General features: G+C 43.2%; 1 protein-coding gene across 1 annotated transcript in view; it reads right to left on the bottom strand.

Annotated features, from left to right (window-relative positions):
- LOC118234122 (sodium/potassium-transporting ATPase subunit alpha-3-like) overlaps positions 1-11754 on the bottom strand; it is a 35104-nt gene extending 23350 nt beyond the window's left edge. The window contains exon 1 of the mRNA XM_035430470.1: positions 11223-11754. Coding sequence (XP_035286361.1) covers positions 11223-11228 — 6 coding nt within the window. The 5' untranslated portion in view covers positions 11229-11754. The remainder of the gene's footprint in view (positions 1-11222) is intronic.
- Between the last annotated feature and the right edge of the window lie 8621 nt (positions 11755-20375).

The following is a 20375-nucleotide window of genomic DNA, read 5'->3' as shown; positions in this document are numbered from 1 at the left end:
CTGGAACAAACTCTTTTGAACAGATGAAATGAGTATTAACATGTACCAAAGTGATGGAAAGAGAAAAATGGGGAGAAAGAAAGGAACTGCTCACAATCCAAAGCACCCCTTCATCTTTGAAACATGGTTGAGGTAGTGTTATGGCTTGGGCATGTATGGCTACCACTGAACTGGCTCACTTATCTTCATTTATGATGTACAGGAACATCTGCTCAGATCCGACCAAATGCCTCAAACTCATTGGATGGTACCACACCCTGAAGCATGACAATGTCCTCAAACACACTTTTCAGGGTGAAAAATAAAATGTTCTTGACTGGCCAAGTTAACCACCTGAGAAGAATCCAAGTGAACATGAATTTCACTTGCTGAAGACGAGACTGAAGTAAAAAATGGCCAGAAACAAACAAGAACTGAAGATGACTGCAGTACAATCCTGACAGAGCATCACCAGGGAAGATACCCAGCGTTTGGTGTCTATGGGTCACAGACTTCATACAGTCATTAAAGGCAAAGGATTTGCAACCAAATACTAAATATGATGGCTTTAAAATGATGTTAATTTGTCCAAATACTTGTGGTTCCCCAAAATGGGGGGCTATGTATAAAAAGTCCAATGTGTTGGAGTACAGTGCCAAAACAACAAAAATTGTGTTTCTGTCCAAATACCTTCGGACAGCACTGTATGTCCTATGTTTAATTTAATCTAAGACCACACACCAAATACAATCTGGCTCCCAGGACTGTCAGTGAAATCTAGTGAATGCTTGCCTAACCATACAATAAAAAAACACAAAAGAAAAAGATGATCCAAACAGATTGATATGTTGTAGCAGCACATAAATGATGGAACAGTGGTGGTCCCCACAGGGGATTTTGGATTATCCTCCAACTATCTGCATGACATCACAATGGAAAGGGCATAAGCCTGGATGTGCGCACGTCTCCAAGAACATGCTTTCTTTTTAAAGATTTTTTTTCAGGCCTTTCCAAAGCAAAACCTGAAATGGAAGGAATTCAGATTTGGCAAAACTCACATGACCTAACAAATCTGATATAAGAATCACTGCATCTTAGGTTAAATCCAGGTTTCTTATGCAGACAGAGAAACTGAGGCTAACAAAGGGCTGCAGTGGGAAAGGGCACTAGTCCATTCAACAGCATTGAGGAGCTAAGCCAGGAAGCTGAGATTTACATGCATGTGTTGGCAGGGGTGTGTTCATACATCAGCATGACAAAACTTTCTGGTACAGTTTGACATCTGAGATAGACACGATCCATTGTGACAGGCACAATTTCTTCCTGAGATCCTCGCTAATGTAATTAAATGTAGAAGGTTACTCCCATCCTTTAGGAGGACATTGCAGAATAACAGCACTTCATCCATCCCTCAGCCACCACCACCAGTTTCCATTTCTCAGACCTGACATCCCACGGGGATGACGCTGTTCTTGCACCATGGCAACCCTCCAACCCCAAAGGCTTTGGCCACCTTCTCACGCAAGGACCTTAATTAAATTTTCTAAATTAATCATTCAGTAGGAGGAGTTCTGAGGCTCCTGTTTGCTACAGCCAAGCAGGGGAAACAGACCAGTGTGGGGCTCAATAAGTTCAGAAGCTCTGACACAGATTAATGAGCAAATCAGCACAATTAAATATCTCACTTTCTTACAGAAATGGTGTACAGTGATCCACCATAATGCACTTCAGAACCACAGGGCACTCATGAACAAGGGACAAGTGGTGGTGTGGGCTCAGTATGCAGTAAGTGCATGGAAAAGATGTCAGTAAGTACTACTTATGTCTTATTTTCATGAAAACATCACAAATCTCTAAATATTACACACGCTAAGACATATAATGTCAGCATGTATTTGAAGACTGAACCTGAGGAGGACATACGCTGCTTAGAGGGCTGATTTATGTAACATTCCACCCAGAACCTTTTTATTTTTTTCTGTGACAGTGACCTGTATGTCCTTCAGGCGGCAGGTGCAAACAGTAAGATAGTAAGCTTCTTATGAATTTCACTATTTTCCTCTTAAAATTTCAGCATGAAGTCAGAAACTTCTGGAACTGATCTTCTTTTTACATCCTGCACACATGGGCACATGGGCACTGTAGCCTATTCTCAGTCTGGATCAGGTCCACTTTTCCTAATGTTTTAACAAATTCTCAATTCCCAGTCAGGATCAATTAAAAAAGGGCAAATTACAACAAAATCATGTTATTTCACCACCTTTCCAACAGCCACCTCCAGCAACTTCCACCAACAGCAGCTGCCTCTGAGCGATACCGGTCTCTTTCTGGCAATACCTACACAAAGGTGTGCGACAGGCTCTCTAAGAGCAGACACCATTTCAGCCCAAGTGCGGGGGAGTCCACCACACAGCCTGACAGTGACACAGCGAAGGACATGGTGATTACATCAGTCAGAGAGTCAAGAGGGAAACTCCCAGCTATGCTTAGAGCAGAGCAGGGACAATGGAAAGGCTGCACCTGCCATGAACATGAATTTTTTTTGTTATTTATTATTTTTTTTTACCTGAATTTTATTTCAGACATTTTCAATTTGGTATAGAATTTACTAAATATTTTGTGTTTAGTGAAAAGGGTAAAATAATTTTTGTTAATTTAATACGAGCAAACAAAGACAGTCGTTAAGCCAGTTTGAATTTGTCTTGAAGAGGGTATTTTAATTGATGGCAAAGAGAAAAAAGGACCAGAGAGAAAAAGCAACTAGTGTCATAAAATCGTGAATTTTGAAAATTCTCAGAATTTTGCAACGCTATTCATGGGTATATGTATAAATATGGGAATGAGTGAGTCAGTAACTTTAATGACTAAGCCAATGCTTACTGTGTGAACTAGACTTGATGCTCATGGCTATGGATAACTGAGAGTCTATGAGAATTGTACCTTATCTGACCTGTGTTCTATATTATCCTTCGGTATGCAATTAGTGTACATCACATTTAATAAAAGCATCTGCCAAACGTAATGTAATGTAGATGACCAGTGAAACTGCAGAGATTGCCCCAGACCGTGGGAGAATGAACTATATCAGGACAGCCCAATCCTCTTCCTGGAGATCTGCTGTCCTGTAGGTTTTCATTTCAACCCTAATTCGGCACACATGATTCTACCAATTCTCTGCTCAATGAGATCTGTAGCTGTTGAATGATCTGTGCTTGGTTAGGATTGGTGGGAAAAGCTACAGGGCAGTAGATCTCCTGGAACAGGATTGGGCAGCCCTGAACTACATGAACGCACAGTGTGGAAGCCTGGTCCCTGTTCATGAATGAAGAATGGCCAGACCACAACCACAAGGGGTGCCTGCAAACGCCAGCCTGGAAGCACATAAGCCTCTTAAAACATGCAAACACTGTGTTCACCAGAGAGCACAGATCTCTGGCACAGACACCCCATGCTCCCGTGCAACAAATCAAAGTTATTCACTGATTAATGCCCCTGGTCGATAAGGCCATCCGCGCAACTGGAACGTCACCATGGAAACACTGCGACCAAACCACGCGGCAAGAGTGACGGGGGACTCCGGAATGTTCTCTCGGGCCGAGTTTATCTGGGGTTTGTGATTTCACTGTGGATTAATGAGATCGGGAATAATACACACTGTCCTTTCAATGACGGAAGCACTGCACTGTGCTAAGCATCTGTGTGTGAGGGGGTTTATGTGTACTAGTGCATTAGATTTATGTGCGTGATAGTGTGTGTATGTGTGTGAATCAGTGTGTGTGACAGTTTAGAAAAAAATCTAATTCTTTTTGGCTTGAACTTTGTTGAAGAAGGTTTGGTAGCTTTGATCCCCCCTTTGGTAAAAGGCGAAGGACAGTGAAGCTCTGAACCTTGCTTAGCCTTTGATTGAACTGTTTCTGGAACAGCACAGGCACACAGCTGGAATTACAGACCAGAGTCTCCCAGAAGGGACAGGCTGACATTCAACATTTTACATAAACTCCGTAACCGTGTAACAGTAGCCAAGATACGGTCATTTATTGACCTGTTTACGCCGCACCGTTGCTCCTCAATCACCACGGGGCCCGTCAGGACCTCCCAGCTGGTTCCTCTCTCCTCTCAAGCCAACGTCTAGAAACTTCAATTTGTGACTCTGTGGGAAAAGAAGCTGCCCTTTTGCTCAGGGTTGTTCTGTTCCAACCGGGATGGAAAAGTCTAGACCCAAAGAGGTAGGCTTCCCCAGTGATTTTTTTCCCTGACATTTCGTTTCCTCAGAAGACAGCGAAGAGAGGAATGTTACTTGCTACTGGCTTACTCACTGGGGACACAGGGTTCTACCCTGAAAGTGCTTTTGCAAGCTACAGGTCACGTCCTGCCTTTTAACTTTAGTGTACCTGAAAGGGCAATATAAACCTACAGTATGTGAACTTAATATGAACTGAAATGGATGTTTGCATTCATGGTGGTCTCAATTTTATCATGGTTTAGTTCATTTGTTATCCTAATGTGAATATTATTGTAAAGCGAGTTTTAGCTTTGTATGTTTAGTCACATCAACGGTGTTTAATTTGTCATTTAGTACTTGCATTGCTTGAAGTCTACAGCTATTTTCTTGTTGAGGGCACTGCCCTTACAAGTTTTTTCAAGGAGCACATTGAACATTGACATTGACTTCAAGGTCAAAGAGCTTCAAAGAGAAGACAGCTGATCTTCTGTACTGGCAGCCATCCAGAGTCAGTGTGAGTAGAAGTTGTATTAATGTGGCAAATGGCCCTTCACCACAAACCGCTGCCATGGAGAGCAGCCAAGATGTCTTTCCCATTTCCCCCTAGACCTCTCCTTCAAATCTTAATTATGTCATCATCAAACTGAGCTGGCACTGTGCCTGACTCTCACCTAACGCACTAAAGAGCTGTACTCTTGCCTGACGTTAAAGAGATTCACTGGGCAAAGAGCCTGACTTCTGTCTGACTCAAAAGAGATTAACTGGGTGAACTGCGTACCTAGATTTATTGGGTGCAGGGCCTGACTCTTTTCTGGCTCCAAAGAGATTCACCAACAGGAAGTGCCTGACTCTCGCCTGGCTCTGAAGAGATTCACCAACAGGAAGTGCCTGACTCTCGCCTGGCTCTGAAGAGATTCACCAACAGGAAGTGCCTGACTCTTGCCTGGCTCTGAAGAGATTCACCAACAGGAAGTGCCTGACTCTCGCCTGGCTCCGAAGAGATTCACCAACAGGAAGTGCCTGACTCTCGCCTGGCTCCAAATACACCTGCTGTGAGGTGAATCTGTAAATGGCCACCTGTGTAAATGGCCACCTGCGCAGAGAGAAGCCTCTGAAGAGCACTCCAGAAGATAATGGGAGCAAAACTCGCAGAAGCAGAGTCTGAGAGCCAGAGAAGGAGGAGGAGGAGGAGGCAGCCGACTGTCTGTGAGGAAGCAGCGAGCACTGCGGCAGGCTGGCAGGTATAACAGCTGTTACAGAACACAGTGTTCCCTTTCCCCAGGCAACTGCTCCCTGCATCTCGGGCTGAAAAGGGGGACCCTTTCTTCTGATTTTACTTCTGATTCTTTTCGAACTTTTACATTATTTATCCTCCATTTATTTTTGAAGTGGAGGCCACTGAAAAGGGCCGGTTTGTGTGGGTGGGGGCAGCTGTCTGGTTTGCTTGGGGGGCAACTGGCCTCTCATGTGCTATTCAAGAGGGAAGAAGGGAAGAGGGACCAAGGCACACAGACCAAACACAATTGAGGACTCTCAGGAGGGGTTCTGCCACGTGTCAGTTTCTGTGTGTGTGTGTGTGTGTGCAGGCATGTGAGCGTGCATGTGTGTGTGTGTGCGACACAGCCAAATAAAGTAATAACATCAACTTTTACCTTAGAGATAGAGAAAAGTAATATGTGCGAGGGAACAGTAATCTCATTTTAATTGGATTTTATTCAGATTGTCTGCATCATATATATTGCATAATCCCCACTACTGTTCTGGAAATCGATAATTCTATTGTCAACAATCAAGTATTATTTTACAAAACAGCCACATCTTACTGAAATTGTGAATGCACAATGAGTAAGTTGTTAAATATAGCCCCAATTCCAGTTCCAACGACGCAATGTCGAACAGTGCTACAACCTGCCTGGAAGATTAGTTTGCTGCACATTATAAAGAGATTAATTCAAAATTGATTTGTCACAGCCCTACAACAAAAATGAGTAAATGCAGCCTGCCTGGTGACAGGCTGCAACAAAGCCTCAAATGACTACAATTCCCAGGAGACAGCATGATGGAAAGGCTTTGCTGATTACTCACAACTGGATGACTAGTTAGCTGTTCCAACAATCAAAAATGAGAACCAGAGGGTGGCTTCAACAATTAATACCCAACTATATACTTAAAGCCTGACAACTACCATTATAACACCCTGTAATCTCAGCTATTTTGGGCAAAATGGTGTTCTTGCCGCCCTCACATTTTCATAACTCATCCTTAAGCAGGAACAAATTTATTTTTGTCAAAGGTTTGGGAAGCAAATGGGATGAAAGCACACTCTTAGTATCTCTTTACACCTCCTCTGTTCCATCACTCACTCTCTCTCTCACTCCCTCAGTATCGCTTTACCCCTTCCTTCCTCTGTTCTATCACTGTCACCCTCTAACACACAAACTCTCTCTCTCTCTCTCTCTCTCTCTGCCTGGCTATTGGCACATATCCACTGTCTAAGTCACGTGAGTGGGTCACGCCGCACAGGGTGAGCTGGGAGCATGTGTGTGTGAGTGCACGCGTGTGTGTGTGCGTCTGAGAGTGTGATGGCATGTTGTGATGTGAGTGCGCCTGACCTCACAGCTACAGGACCATCTGTCGGGCAGGCCAGGGTAAACCGCCCACCACGAATGGGCGAGGGCTGGGGAGGTGGGGCAGGGGGGTGGGGAAGGGGAAGGGGGAGGGATTAACTCTGATTACTCCAATGTGGGATTAACCCAGTGAACACTGGCACACATGGCCCCAAAACAAGAGTCGGCAGGTGCCCAGCCGTACACTGGCACATGCCCAGCGAGTCTCCGCAGCCAGCTCGCATGCCCATAAATACGCACATTGAACATGCTCTCTCGCCCAGAGGTAAATACCTGCACATGTAGCCGTTCACCACACAGACCATCAACTGCTTTGCTGAAGCTGTCTGCCGGTCAGCTGATATCCCTCAAGTTCTCTACTGAGACAATGGGGCTTAACCACTGTACTGTCAAAACATCTCTGGAGCACACATCATTGCCTTAGAATACATCCAGTCAGGATGCCCGAAATGCTCGTGACTTTCAGCCAATCCTCTCCAAGCGTCTTTATTGTTATCTGAGACCCCTCTTTCTCCCCCTCCTTTGCCCCATTTTAAGGATTACCCCTATAGCCAACTCACTCTCTCCGCGCCCATCTGTCTCCCCCCAGTGATCCCTTCATCCGGACAGCGGACAGGCTTCCAGTACAAACCAACTTTGCTGATATTAATATCTGAGAAGACACGGTCCTGGAGAGCTGCGTGTGTGTGTTATGTGCGTGTGTATGTGTGTGTGTTTGTGTGTTAGTGTATGTGCATTTTCACATCTGTTTGCTGTCCTGGGTGTGTGCTTGTGTGTGTATGTTTGTGAGCATGCGTGTGTGTGTAACTGATTGTGCATGTATGTGCCTGTGCGTGTGTATGTGCGTGTGTGTGTGTGTGTGCACGTATGTGTGTGTGTGTGTGTGTATGTCTGTGTGCATGCATGTGTGTGTATCTGATTGTGCATGTATGTGCGTGTGTGTGTGTGTGTGTGTGTGGTGCAAGCCTTGTCTGGGGAGCCCGTGTCTGATATAGAAAAACAGCTGGCGCTGTAGGAAAGATGGCCACCTGCTCCTCTCCATTAGAAAGCTCTGGAAGGCAGCTCACTGAGCTGGGCTCTCTGCGTGCTTGGGAGGGGGCAGCTCGAGAGCTCTGTTTGCTTATGTCATTTACTCTGTTAGCCGACACAACCAGACACTCGTCATCTAAATGGAGGAGCCTTTCTCCATTTCAGCGGCTCACACGCATTAATCTGCAGAGCGTGTTTTAAGCAGGCGGTGCCCCGCCCGAACACGCATGCGGCTCCACTTCCTCCCTATACACGCATCCGTCCCCGTAACCGACGGCAACAATTCTGCTGAAAACGTCTTCATTCCAGGTCACCAGATCTAAACCCCTCCCCCCCCCCAACCACCACACCCTCCCCTGCCTCCACCCCCACAAAAAACGCACACCCCTGCACTCACAGAGTCTGTCTGTCACAGCGATGACAGCTCACAGCCGAGGAACAAACAGCTCATTGATCGCGGCGCCAATAGTGACAGAGAGCCATTATGCAGAGTGACCTAGGCACTCTCTCCACTCCCTTCAGCCTCTCTCAGTTACACGGTCGTGTGCAGTCATTTTGATTCAGCTACTCAAATAAGAGCAGCTCTGAAACGGCAGAGTGCAATGGCAACGGCAACGGGTTAGCGAACTGCATGGCTTGCATTCATTTCGAAAAACAGCCTGAATGATTTCTGAATATGATTTTGTCTGCACACACCCCGAACGTTCCAAACAGTGTCGATAAATCACTAAGAACTAAAACCAGTAAGCATCAGTATTAAGGCGTAACGGCGTCATATTTTGGATGTGGCTGCACGCAAGGTCCTAGAAAGACCAGTAGTGCCTTCACAAGAACACAGCTGAATGACCCGACTGACGTTAAAAATCATTTGAAAGCAAAGAACCCATCAGGAAGCCTAATTCTGTCAGAGCTCTGTCTATGTGCGAACGTCACCAGAGAACGTTCTGCAGGGCCGGCCCAGAAGCACACAGTCAAAGCAGCTGAATGGTACGAGGAGCTGGCCAATCCCCTCACAGCAGACTGTGCCAGACAGAGGTTGGTTGCATCCCCTGGACCGAAACAGGCTACTGTGAGCTATCGCCGCTACAGCTCACAGAAACACTGCTACATGGCAATGAGAATGTTGAAAGAAGGCCTCCACCCACATAGTGTGTGCCCCCCTCGCCCCCAACCTCTAAACCTCCAAACTCATTGTAATATTATAGCAACATAAATAGGCATCGTTAGCCTAATTAACTGTATGCTGTAGGTTTTTACAAGCTGGCAAGCTATTTAGCTCATTACCTTCCTGCAAGCGAAGAATGGAATTAAATATTGTTAAGAGGTCATTTACACATCAACTTCGGCCATTTCAACAAGCAATATCTATGCCTTGGCACACAAAATATTTGGAAAAAGAAATACACAAATTTACTTATCTTAGAGATCTAAACTATATTAAATATATTTTCGTAATCTGTTCATAATATCAAGGGCAAATGGAGTATCAAAATTCCAGTTAGGAAATTTTATTTTTCCTTCAAAGTCACATGATCTTGCATTGGATCCAATGGGGAACTCCGACGTTTTGACCTCAGAACAGTAACATGCGCAATACAAGCTTCACAGCTTAGGTTGGCTGAGGGGTGATTTCCAGTCTAATGTTCCAACCGTCGCCTTCCTCCCCGTTTCTCTCCTCATGGAGCAGCGTCCACCTATCAAGCCACGAGCTCGAGAATTTCCACTCTGCAGGCCTCGCCCCCTATTTGACGCAGTCGCTAAGTTGTGCGCGATTTCCACTTTGACAACCGCAGGACCCCACAGTACCATAGGCACCGCTTTGAATGACAGGGTCATGAAAATGCATATTACCGGAATGGAAATGCCCCATATAGAATGTATGTTCCTTATTATAAAATTATAGTATGGTTACGCTATAAAGGACTGCAAGTCACGAACTTAAAGGTTAAATATAGTCACCTAGTTATTACATTCTAAATGGAGGTGGTCGTAGTGAAATATACTTGGAGGATACTATCTATCCTACAAAAATATGAAAATGAAATTTCTAGATCCCGTACAATATCAGTATGCTGAGTCAATATGTATGACTGCATTGCGTGCATGCATGTGTTGGAAACATGCCTATGCTTATGATAAAGCCTCTAAACGTGGAAATTATGGGGAACCAAGCATCCATTTTGACGCAGTGTCTGTGGCGGATAGTCCAACTCCGTTTCGCCTTTCTAACAATATTTTCATGGTCTAAAGGGTTTCCCAGTTCGGCGCACCCAAGACGTTCATTTTGGGAAAACGGCTCCGATAGGTCATTCGCGTGAAGGCAAGTGCACCAAAATGGACAGGCTGAATCATAGCTACTGACATTCCATCCCCCCTCATGCATCAGAAATTAAGGCAAAAGTGCGTCGCTTTTCGCCCTGTCATGGCATCAGTTCATACTAGGCAGAAACACACGACACTATCAACGCACACAACACGGTTGCACAACTGGACGCACAATCCATTTAGAAATCATCATCTGTGAACAGTGTCCTGAACATACAAACATTTTCCATTACAAATATATTGCTGCTCTGTTTACGTGCCATGGCCCGATATGTCGAGTAAATTAGGTGGTGTGAATTTTTCATGGTTGTGCTTGGATTTGACGCAGTGTGTAGCTAGCTATCTGGGTTGTGCACCTTCACTCAACCAAGAAATCAGAACCTCGTTACTTAAGCATCCCAGCCTTCTCCAGGATCTGGTACAGATGTTTAAATCTACTGGGGTATAAAATGCAAACAATGATCGAGCCTGAATATTTTGCAAACTAAGTAAAAAAATTTGGATGGTTCTCTTTTTTCTCCAGTAACCGCATTATGACGCATGGGTTAGATAGGCAGACTGGCGCTGGAGCATCGCAGTCACACAGACCTGACGCAATTTCGAACAGGGCAGCATCACACCACATATACCACAACGATTTTCCAATATCTAGTATCAGTCTAACATAGCCAGCCACATCGCGCCTCGTGATAAAACAAATACCGAGAAAGGAGAAGATCATATGTAAAACATAAGAAAATCTGTATTTTTTTCTTATTTCCTACCGTAGAACAATAATGTATTGAAATGCCATAGCTTCCATTGCAGGGCATTTTTGAGTATCCTATTTTTCATCGCCAGCCAACCAAAAATAAATCTGACCTGGCGTCAATGTCATTCTGACAAAAACATTCTATAGATGAACTGTTTCACAAACGGCACAAGGTAGTGAGCAGATGGAATATAAGTAACACGTTTATTCCGTATGTTTGCAGAAAACGGTAACGTTAGCCAGTCACATTTTTTTATTTCAAACACAAAATTTAAAAATTCGGTCTTACCCCCATTTTGGCGCAGTCACTCGGATCCCTTCAGGTGATGGAACGGCTCGAGGTTTAATTTGATCAGAATAACTGGTAAGAATGTTGAAACCAGAAAAATGTGCAATTTCTTAGTTACTTTGGAAATACCTGTTTTCACTTACTTGCAACGATAAGTCTAACAGAATGGGTAGAAAAATAAATGCATGAAATAGATGGTTTGTCTAAGCTTTGAGTCAGAATCGGAAAGGGGATGTATTAAAAGATTATGTATTTTTCATTGAACACCTCTGGGAGGGTGTATTACATTTAAAAAATGTGTGTGGTATTAATATGATATAATAATCACAGGGAGTACAGCCAGCGAGGATGTAGGTATCTCACTCGCTGGTCTGTGACAATTGCAACGAAACGTTCAGACTACGAGCCGCACTGCCTAGTTTTTTTTGGATTTCGTCTCCCTCCGCTGTACCGCCAGCTGCCGTAGAACCCCCTTTTCCTCTGCGCACCACTCCGCCTGTGGAAGAAGCGCCGGTGGGTGTGTGTGATGAACCGCCCCAACAGAGCGAAGCTCATAAATGTGCTGCCAATGGGATCCTCCCATAAACCACTTCTTCCGCCAATAGATGGTCTGCGAGCATTCTTACTGACATGTCAACTAACCAGTGATTTTAAAATAATTTGTTACATGGGCCAATCCAGGAGGGCATGTGCCCCGCCTTCTTTACTGCAGAATTCCTGAGCAGCCAGGCAAGAGGCGCGCGCTCAAGGCCGATTGACTAATTTAAATGGGCGCGCTACAGTGTGGTAAAACGGGGATTATTAGTTTTCATAAACGAAAGGGACCGTTTCAGTGATATACACAATTATTTTGTGGAATGATAACCCTTACATTGTTGTATTCTATGTGTGACCTCACGTGCTGAAGGTTATCCAGTTCATTAACTTGGGATAAGATCAGACAAAGTTACTGGACTTAGATTGCTTAGATCTTATTTTCACGTTAACTTGTTGATCACCGTCTCACCTCATAATAACAGTTCTAGTTATAGCTGTTTTTGATGCCGTATTCACCCGAAGTCCTGGCCCGCTTCAACCAGGCTCCAATGGAATTCCTAGCATGAAAAGAAAAACCACAGACATAACCGTTGTCTAATTCCGCATACCTACGTTCAAAGCACTCAAAGGAAGGTCACAAGATTAGCATAGTTATATTTATAAGTGACAACTGGTGCTCGTCTTAAACAATTAATTTGTGTTTTTTAAACTTGAGTTTGTCAATCTGCTGGGCCTTATGGAGGTATGGAGGCAGCAGACAGAACTCATTTGCCACAAGCAGGTGGGTAAAACTATGAAGGGATACAATGAGCGGAGTAGGAAAGATATGGGGTGAGAAACATTCTCTAGAAGAAAAGACATGAAAGAGAAATAGAGCAATCCTGTGTGAGGCAAAGGTAGTGTGGTGGTCTGACACTGAGAGAATGTGACAGATGTTTGGAAGAGTATAGTGATATATATATATATATATAGCCTAAAATAGAGACTACAGACATTGAGAGATTGGCATTTATGTCTGCATTGTCATTTTCTCAAGCAGGCTATGGCTACGTCCACGCTGTTTTTGTGAGTAACAACTCTATTCATTTTTGAGAGTGAATTGTGTTGTGTTTTGTGCACACTACAGCAGAGCACAGTAAAGTGAGCTCACAGGAGTCATTCTCCTAACCAGATCTTGTGACAGCTGTAGATATCAATATCATCTGTAATCATAACAACTTTTACTACATCGCAATTTGGCGTCTGTCACGGCATGTTTAGAAAGTATACTTAATTTATTTGAAAATTTAGAATAATGGAGGAGTGAGTTTATGTATCTCCTCAAGACAAACCACTGCCGACAGAGACGTCATACGTTGGTCGTTGTCATGTATTTACTAACTGTAACCGACGTACCTGTGCTTTGTGTAGACTGTACTTCACGCATGACTAATTGTCCAGTGCGGTTCTGGTACACGCTACTCAGACCAACCACGTCCACACTCAAATTTGGTAGTCAATCCCTAAAATTTCCAGGCAGTGACTTCAGGTGTCGAATGCGGTTGTCACTCTCTTTCACAAAACCGAACTGTGTATGAAATGATATATAAAAATGAATGACAATTGTATTTAGCTGCAGTGTAACGTATGGAGGTAATATGTGAATGGTGTATTATTATGGTATGGTACACAATGTACTCTATAGTGTTATGTGTACTTAAAGCCGAAGTGCCAATTAATGTTGCCAGTGAGCATATGCCTTGACAGTACATGGACATTGGGAAAATTGAAGATGCCATTAATAAATTCAAGTCATTGGTCTTCATGCTTTTTACTTTAAAAAACATTGAGACATAGCCTGGGTAATCAATCCCACAATTAGTCCAATTTGGATTTGTTTCATTCTAACAGTCACAGTAAGAAGCCCAGTTCCTTTCCATGACTAGTAGCTTCATGATTGCTAAATGATGTCTATCTAAATGTAATTAGTTGAAATGTAATTTCTGATGCAAAATCACTTATTACAACAAATGATTGAATGCTTCCAACACTGAATGTTTGATATAAACATCTGCAAACATCTGTGCATTTTTTATTCTCCATGGCCATGTGTATGGACACAATATGTTTCTGTCAATGCACATGTACAGCAAATAAAGTTTTTTGCATCAGAGAAAACTAAATGGCTTACAGCATGTGAGCAATATCTTTCCTTACCCCCCCCCCCCCCCCATGTAAAACCTGGGAAACTGAGAATAACAAGAGAAAGAAAGAGATAAATTGATTAGATAAATGCAATGATGGCAATTTGATATTCCATCCCCTTTGTAATGTGGAGATGCCAGTATAGAGCGTGCTGGGCCATTTTTCATATGTCTGCTGTTGTTTTTATGCTAGATCCAGTTCCAATCTGTATTGCATTCAATCTTGAGTGCCGTTACTAGATCAAATTGCGTATCTGTTTTCCTTGACAAAGTGTCTTTCATGACAGGTATTCTGCAACAATATCTCAAATAGAAAGTGAGTTTGGGTGTGTGTTTGAGAGAGAGAGAGAGGGAGAGAGTATCTGTCAGCATATGTGTATGTGTGAAAGAGTATATCTACTGACGATCTTTAATAATCTGTTTTTTTAAATGTTTTAAAATACAGGCTATACATGATGGGTTAGGGCTGTGGGGGGAGGGGGCGTCAGGGTGCCTGTGGGCCTGATGGAGGGTGCAAAATGAACCAAAAGGAAAGCAGGAGTCACAGGAGGGATAAAAAACAGAAAGCAGAAAGGTAGGAAGGGCATAACGCAGACAGGGAGTGACGAAAGTGCTCACCATTCATCTACAAACTGGAGAGAATCTAGAGCTCACCATTCACCTACAAACTAGAGAGTATCTAGTGCTCACTATTCACCTACAAACTGGAGAGTATCTAGTGCTCACCATTCACTTACAAACTGGGGAGTATCTAGAGCTCACCATTCACCTACAAACTGGAGAGTATCTAGTGCTCACCGTTCACATACAAACTGGAGAGTATGTAGAGCTCACCATTCTCTTATAAACTGGAGAGTATATAGTGGTCACCATTGAAATACAAACTGGAGAGTATCTAATGCTCACCATTCACCTACAAACTGGAGAGAATCTAGAGCTCACCATTCACTTATATAATGAAGAGTATCTAGAGCTCACCATTCACTTATACACTGGAGAGTATCTAGTGCTCACCATTCACTTATAAACTGGAGAGTATCTAGAGCTCACCATTCACTTATATACTGGAGAGTATCTAGAGCTCACCATTCACTTATAAACTGGGGAGTATCTAGAGCTCACCATTCACTTATAAACTGGAGAGTATCTAGTGCTCACCATTCACCTACAAACTGGAGAGTATGTAGAGCTCACCATTCTCTTATAAACTGGAGAGTATCTAGTGCTCACCATTCACCTACAAACTGGAAAGTATCTAGTGCTCACCATTCACCTACAAACTGGAGAGTATCTAGAGCTCACCATTCACCTGCAAACTAGAGAGTATCTAGTGCTCACCATTCACTTACAAACTGGAAAGAATCTAGAACTCACCATTCACCTATAAACTACAGAGTATCTAGTGCTCACCATTCACCTACAAACTGGAGAGTATCTAGTGCTCACCATTCACATACAAACTGGAGAGTATCTAGTGCTCACCATTCACTTATAAACTGGAGAGTATCTAGTGCTCACCATTCACCTACAAACTGGAGAGTATCTAGAGCTCACCATTCACATACAAACTGGAGAGTATCTAGTGCTCACCATTCACATACAAACTGGAGAGTATCTAGTGCTCACCATTCACTTATAAACTGGAGAGTATCTAGTGGTCGCCATTCACCTACAAACTGGAGAGTATCTAGTGCTCACCATTCACTTATAAACTGGAGAGTATCTAGAGCTCACCATTCACCTACAAACTGGAGAGTATCTAAAGCTCACCATTCACCTACAAACTGGAAAGTATCTAGTGCTCACCATTCACCTACAAACTGGAGAGTATCTAGAGCTCACCATTCACCTGCAAACTAGAGAGTATGTAGTGCTCACCATTCACCTACAAACTGGAAAGAATCTAGAACTCACCATTCACTTATAAACTGGAGAGTATCTAGTGCTCACCATTCACCTACAAACTAGAGAGTATCTAGTGCTCACTGTTCACCTACAAACTGGAGAGAATCTAGAGCTCACCATTCACTTATATACTGGAGAGTATCTAGAGCTCACCATTCACTTATAAACTGGGGAGTATCTAGAGCTCACCATTCACTTATAAACTGGAGAGTATCTAGTGCTCACCATTCACCTACAAACTGGAGAGTATCTAGTGCTCACCATTCACTTATAAACTGGAGAGTATCTAGTGCTCACCATTCACCTACAAACTGGAAAGTATCTAGTGCTCACCATTCACCTACAAACTGGAGAGTATCTAGAGCTCACCATTCACCTGCAAACTAGAGAGTATCTAGTGCTCACCATTCACTTACAAACTGGAAAGAATCTAGAACTCACCATTCACTTATAAACTGGAGAGTATCTAGTGCTCACCATTCACCTATAAACTACAGAGTATCTAGTGCTCACCATTCACCTACAAACTGGAGAGTATCTAGAGCTCACCATTCACTTATAAACTGGGGAGTATCTAGAGCTCACCATTCACTTATAAACTGGAGAGTATCTAGTGCTCACCATTCACCTACAAACTGGAGAGTATCTAGTGCTCACCATTCACATACAAACTGGAGAGTATCTAGTGCTCACCATTCACTTATAAACTGGAGAGTATCTAGTGCTCACCATTCATCTACAAACTGGAGAGTATCTAGCATTGCATTACATTACATTACAGGCATTTAGCAGACGCTCTTATCCAGAGCGACGTACAACAAATGCATTAGTTCAAGGTGCAGAGGTGCAAAAAAAATCTAGCACTATCAAACCTGCAATACCTGTATTGCATGACCTAACTAGCTATTCCACACCTTCCTCATTTCAACAATGGTGAGAAGATAAGGATTGCTGTGGTGGTCAGCTGAATAGAACTGTGGGGAAACAGCCTATGTGCGTAGTATGTAAACTACAGTACAGAAGGGTCCACAAAGCACCCAGATCCTTGAGTTCCTGACTGGAGGGACTGAAAGCTGCCTTTGCTCTTTCCCTGTCCAAAATCTGTCACCAAAGTGATATACCAACGTATACCACCCAATCAAAAGCTATCTGTGTTTTGTCAGTATGGATTAACATCTCTGTCCAAGATTAGCATTTCTTCATTCTCCAGCTGTTGGCAGACAGATAAAGTAGTTGGCAGAAATGTAGATGGCTTAGGAGAACTGACAGCCCTTGTACTTCCTGCCAAAAGGTAAATGCATTTTCATTCGAACCTTTGCTCTTCCTCACACTCAGCTTTTGTTAAAAAAAAAAACAGTGGCAATTCACAGTCATATTGGCTGAGGTGCATGCAACGTTTTGCAATTGTTTTTGTCAGGCAGTCGCTAAGTCAGTTCGGTGTTTGCCGCTTAGAACCAAACGTCCTGTGACATTTCATTTCAGCTGCAATATGATGTGTTAATGCGGGCCTCATTTGCATTACATGGAAAAAATGGGCTTCAAGGGACAGTAGCTGTGACAGTGACCACGGCAACAGTGCCATAGCAGATTGCCTCCACGTCAGCAAACTGACACTATATCTTGTCATTTAAATGATTCTTCCAAATTAATATTTCGTAAACAGGCATGGAATAAGATACATTTTGTTTCTAATTTCATCTTGTAGAGTCTACATAATCAGCACATAATCCGCTTAACAAAACAAATGCACTCTTCTGCTGAAATCATTTTCTACGATCTTCCTTCATCACTCTCCGCTCTCACAGATTCATATTTCAATGCTTAATGACACACCCACAGCATTCACAGGAATACCAAAGCTGTAAGGTACGGCCAATGATAAATGATTATTTTTAAAAAAATCAAATGAGAGCAGAGGCAGTAATAATAAAGCAAGCTCTGGCCTCTCCCCAGACTTGTTTGAGTGTTTTCCTCCTGCGTGTCAGCTGTGTCTGTCTCTCCCTGCCCCCACTCTTCCACTCTCCATGCCTCCATCCCCTCATCCTCCTCCGCTCCCATCCCTCCGGCGCTGTCCTTTCAGCACCACGCTGGCTGCTGCTGATGCTTCCGAGAAGCATTTTGGGGGAAATGCAGGAGAGTGGAGCCAGTTTGGTGCTATCTACTTCTACTACTACTGCTACTACTACCGCAACTACTGCTGTTACTAGTACTACTACTGCTACTACAACTGCTACGACTATTACTGCTACTACTATTATTGCTGCTACTATTACTACTACTACTGCTGCTGCTGCTACTACAACTAATATTGTTACTACTACTACAGTACTATGACTACTGCCACTACTACTACTGCTACAACTACTACTACTGCTACAACTACTACTACCGCTATTACTCCTACTGTTACTACTACTTACTACTTTACTACTACTACTACTGTTGCTACTACATAGTTACATTGAATTTTAACTTATACATTTCTTAATTTTAATCTGGTTGCGAGTTATATATAGATGTATATGTATCTATAGACGGGTGGCAGGAAAGGAAAAACCAACGTAAGTGTCTTAGTAAGGTGTTGGGCCACCACAGGCCACCAGAACAGCTTTAGTGCACCTTGGCATAGATTCTTCAAGCCTCTAAAACTTCCCTGGAGGGATGGAACACTATTCTTTCAAAAGAAATTCCCTCCTTTGGTGTTTTGATAGTGGTGGTGGAGTGCGCTGTCTAACACATTGGTCCAAAATCTCCTATAGGCCAGATTTTAAATTGGGTTGAGATCTGGCGGCTGCAAAGGCTGTAGCATATGACTCAGGTCATTTTCATACTGATCGAACCATTCAGTGACCCCTCGTACCCTGTGGATGGGGGCATTGTCATCGTGGAAGAAACCACTCTATTCTAGGATAAAGGTGATCACTCAGAATAACTTTTTAATAATAAGGATTAATAAGCATTGATTTGCAGTAACCCTTCCCTCTAAGGGGACAAGTGGACCCAAACCATGCCAGGAAAATGCCCCTACAGCATAACAGAGCCACCAGCAAACATTCAGACCTGTACAAACCTGAATAACTGAGTGGAGAAACATCATGAATACAGATGCTTCCATACAGGTATATGACACACTTGAGACTTGAGCAATTAACATCCTATCATGCACTGTGGCATGTATAAAAATGCTGATCAGGCCCAGTTTACCTTGATTTTGGATAAAGATGGCAAGAGGAAAAGATCTAAGTGACTTTGAAAGCGGGTTCATTGTTGGGGCATGGATGACAGGAGCTTCAGTCATAAAGACTGCTGAAATGGCTAGTGTTTCAATAGGAACAATGACTGAAGTGACATTTGCATTTATGTACAAACAGAGGTCCAATGCTCATAACAGAACACACATAAGATGGCTGGCTGGCTGCCTGATTTTACTATAACTGATCTACTTTTATAGGAAATGATGAGGCAGAGTTTCTATGTTTTTGAAACATTTATAAAGTTTATTACCTATCTAGACAGTTGAAACAGGCCATAACTGGAATTCCAGGATTAAAAAAAAACATGGTCACTATATTCCTTCTGAAAGGAAATTTACAAAGGGGGTGAAGTGTCATTTCTTTTGCAAAATGATTCATGGCTTTCTCCTAAGCATCCCAGCTCTTAATGATTCCATTGATTCTAACTCTGTATCTCTCCCCTGATTCCTTTCAGCACATCACAACAGCCATGATGGTTTTCTGAGCCATATACATATTTTTACACTGACATTTTAGAAGAATTGTGACAAGCACAGTGTGTACTTCTCCCAAATGTGTGGTGAAAATCCTGAAATAGCTTACAACATTTGCAAGTGTTTATGTGCATTGGAGCTTCTGAAAAAGGTGATCTGTCCCTTTAAGGCACAGCCAGCCCAGTCACACACCAATCAGGAAGGAGATGCTGGGATGATGTCGTCCTTGTGAACGACCTTGTAGGGGGGCTAAGAGATGGAGAGGGGGAAAGGGAGGAAGGGAGAGAATGAGAAAGAGGAAGAGAATCAGATGGAGGGGGAGGGATCGTGAGTGAGAGAGAGAGACAGGGACTGAGAGGAAGAGAAAGAGCGAGAGAGGGAGAATCCCTGTACTGTAATAGTAAAAGGAAGGCAGTTCTAAAGAAGTACATGAGCACAGGGGAGTTAACATGCAACCATTTAGTAATTAACATACTGCAGGAAAGAGCAAGAGAGAGAGAAAGAGGGAGAGAGAGAGAGAGAGAGAGAGAGAGATAGATAATGCCTGTACTGTAATAGTAAAAGCAACACAGCACTAAAGAAAAACATCAAAACAGGGGAGTTAACATGGAATAATTTAATCATTAACACACTGCAGGAAAGAGCAAGAGAGAGAGAGAGAGGGAGAGAGAGAGGAAAGATGAAGAGCCAGAGAGTTCCATGAACGATGGGTTCAGTTCCACTGAAGCCCATTTAGAGGGTTGCGTGAGCTCGGCGAGCATCTCTCTGACACACATGCACACGTCACCCACACAGATTTAA

Source organism: Anguilla anguilla, chromosome 8 (genome assembly GCF_013347855.1).
Source record: "Anguilla anguilla isolate fAngAng1 chromosome 8, fAngAng1.pri, whole genome shotgun sequence".
NCBI lineage: Eukaryota > Metazoa > Chordata > Actinopteri > Anguilliformes > Anguillidae > Anguilla > Anguilla anguilla.
This window is presented reverse-complemented; position numbering and strand designations above follow the sequence as displayed.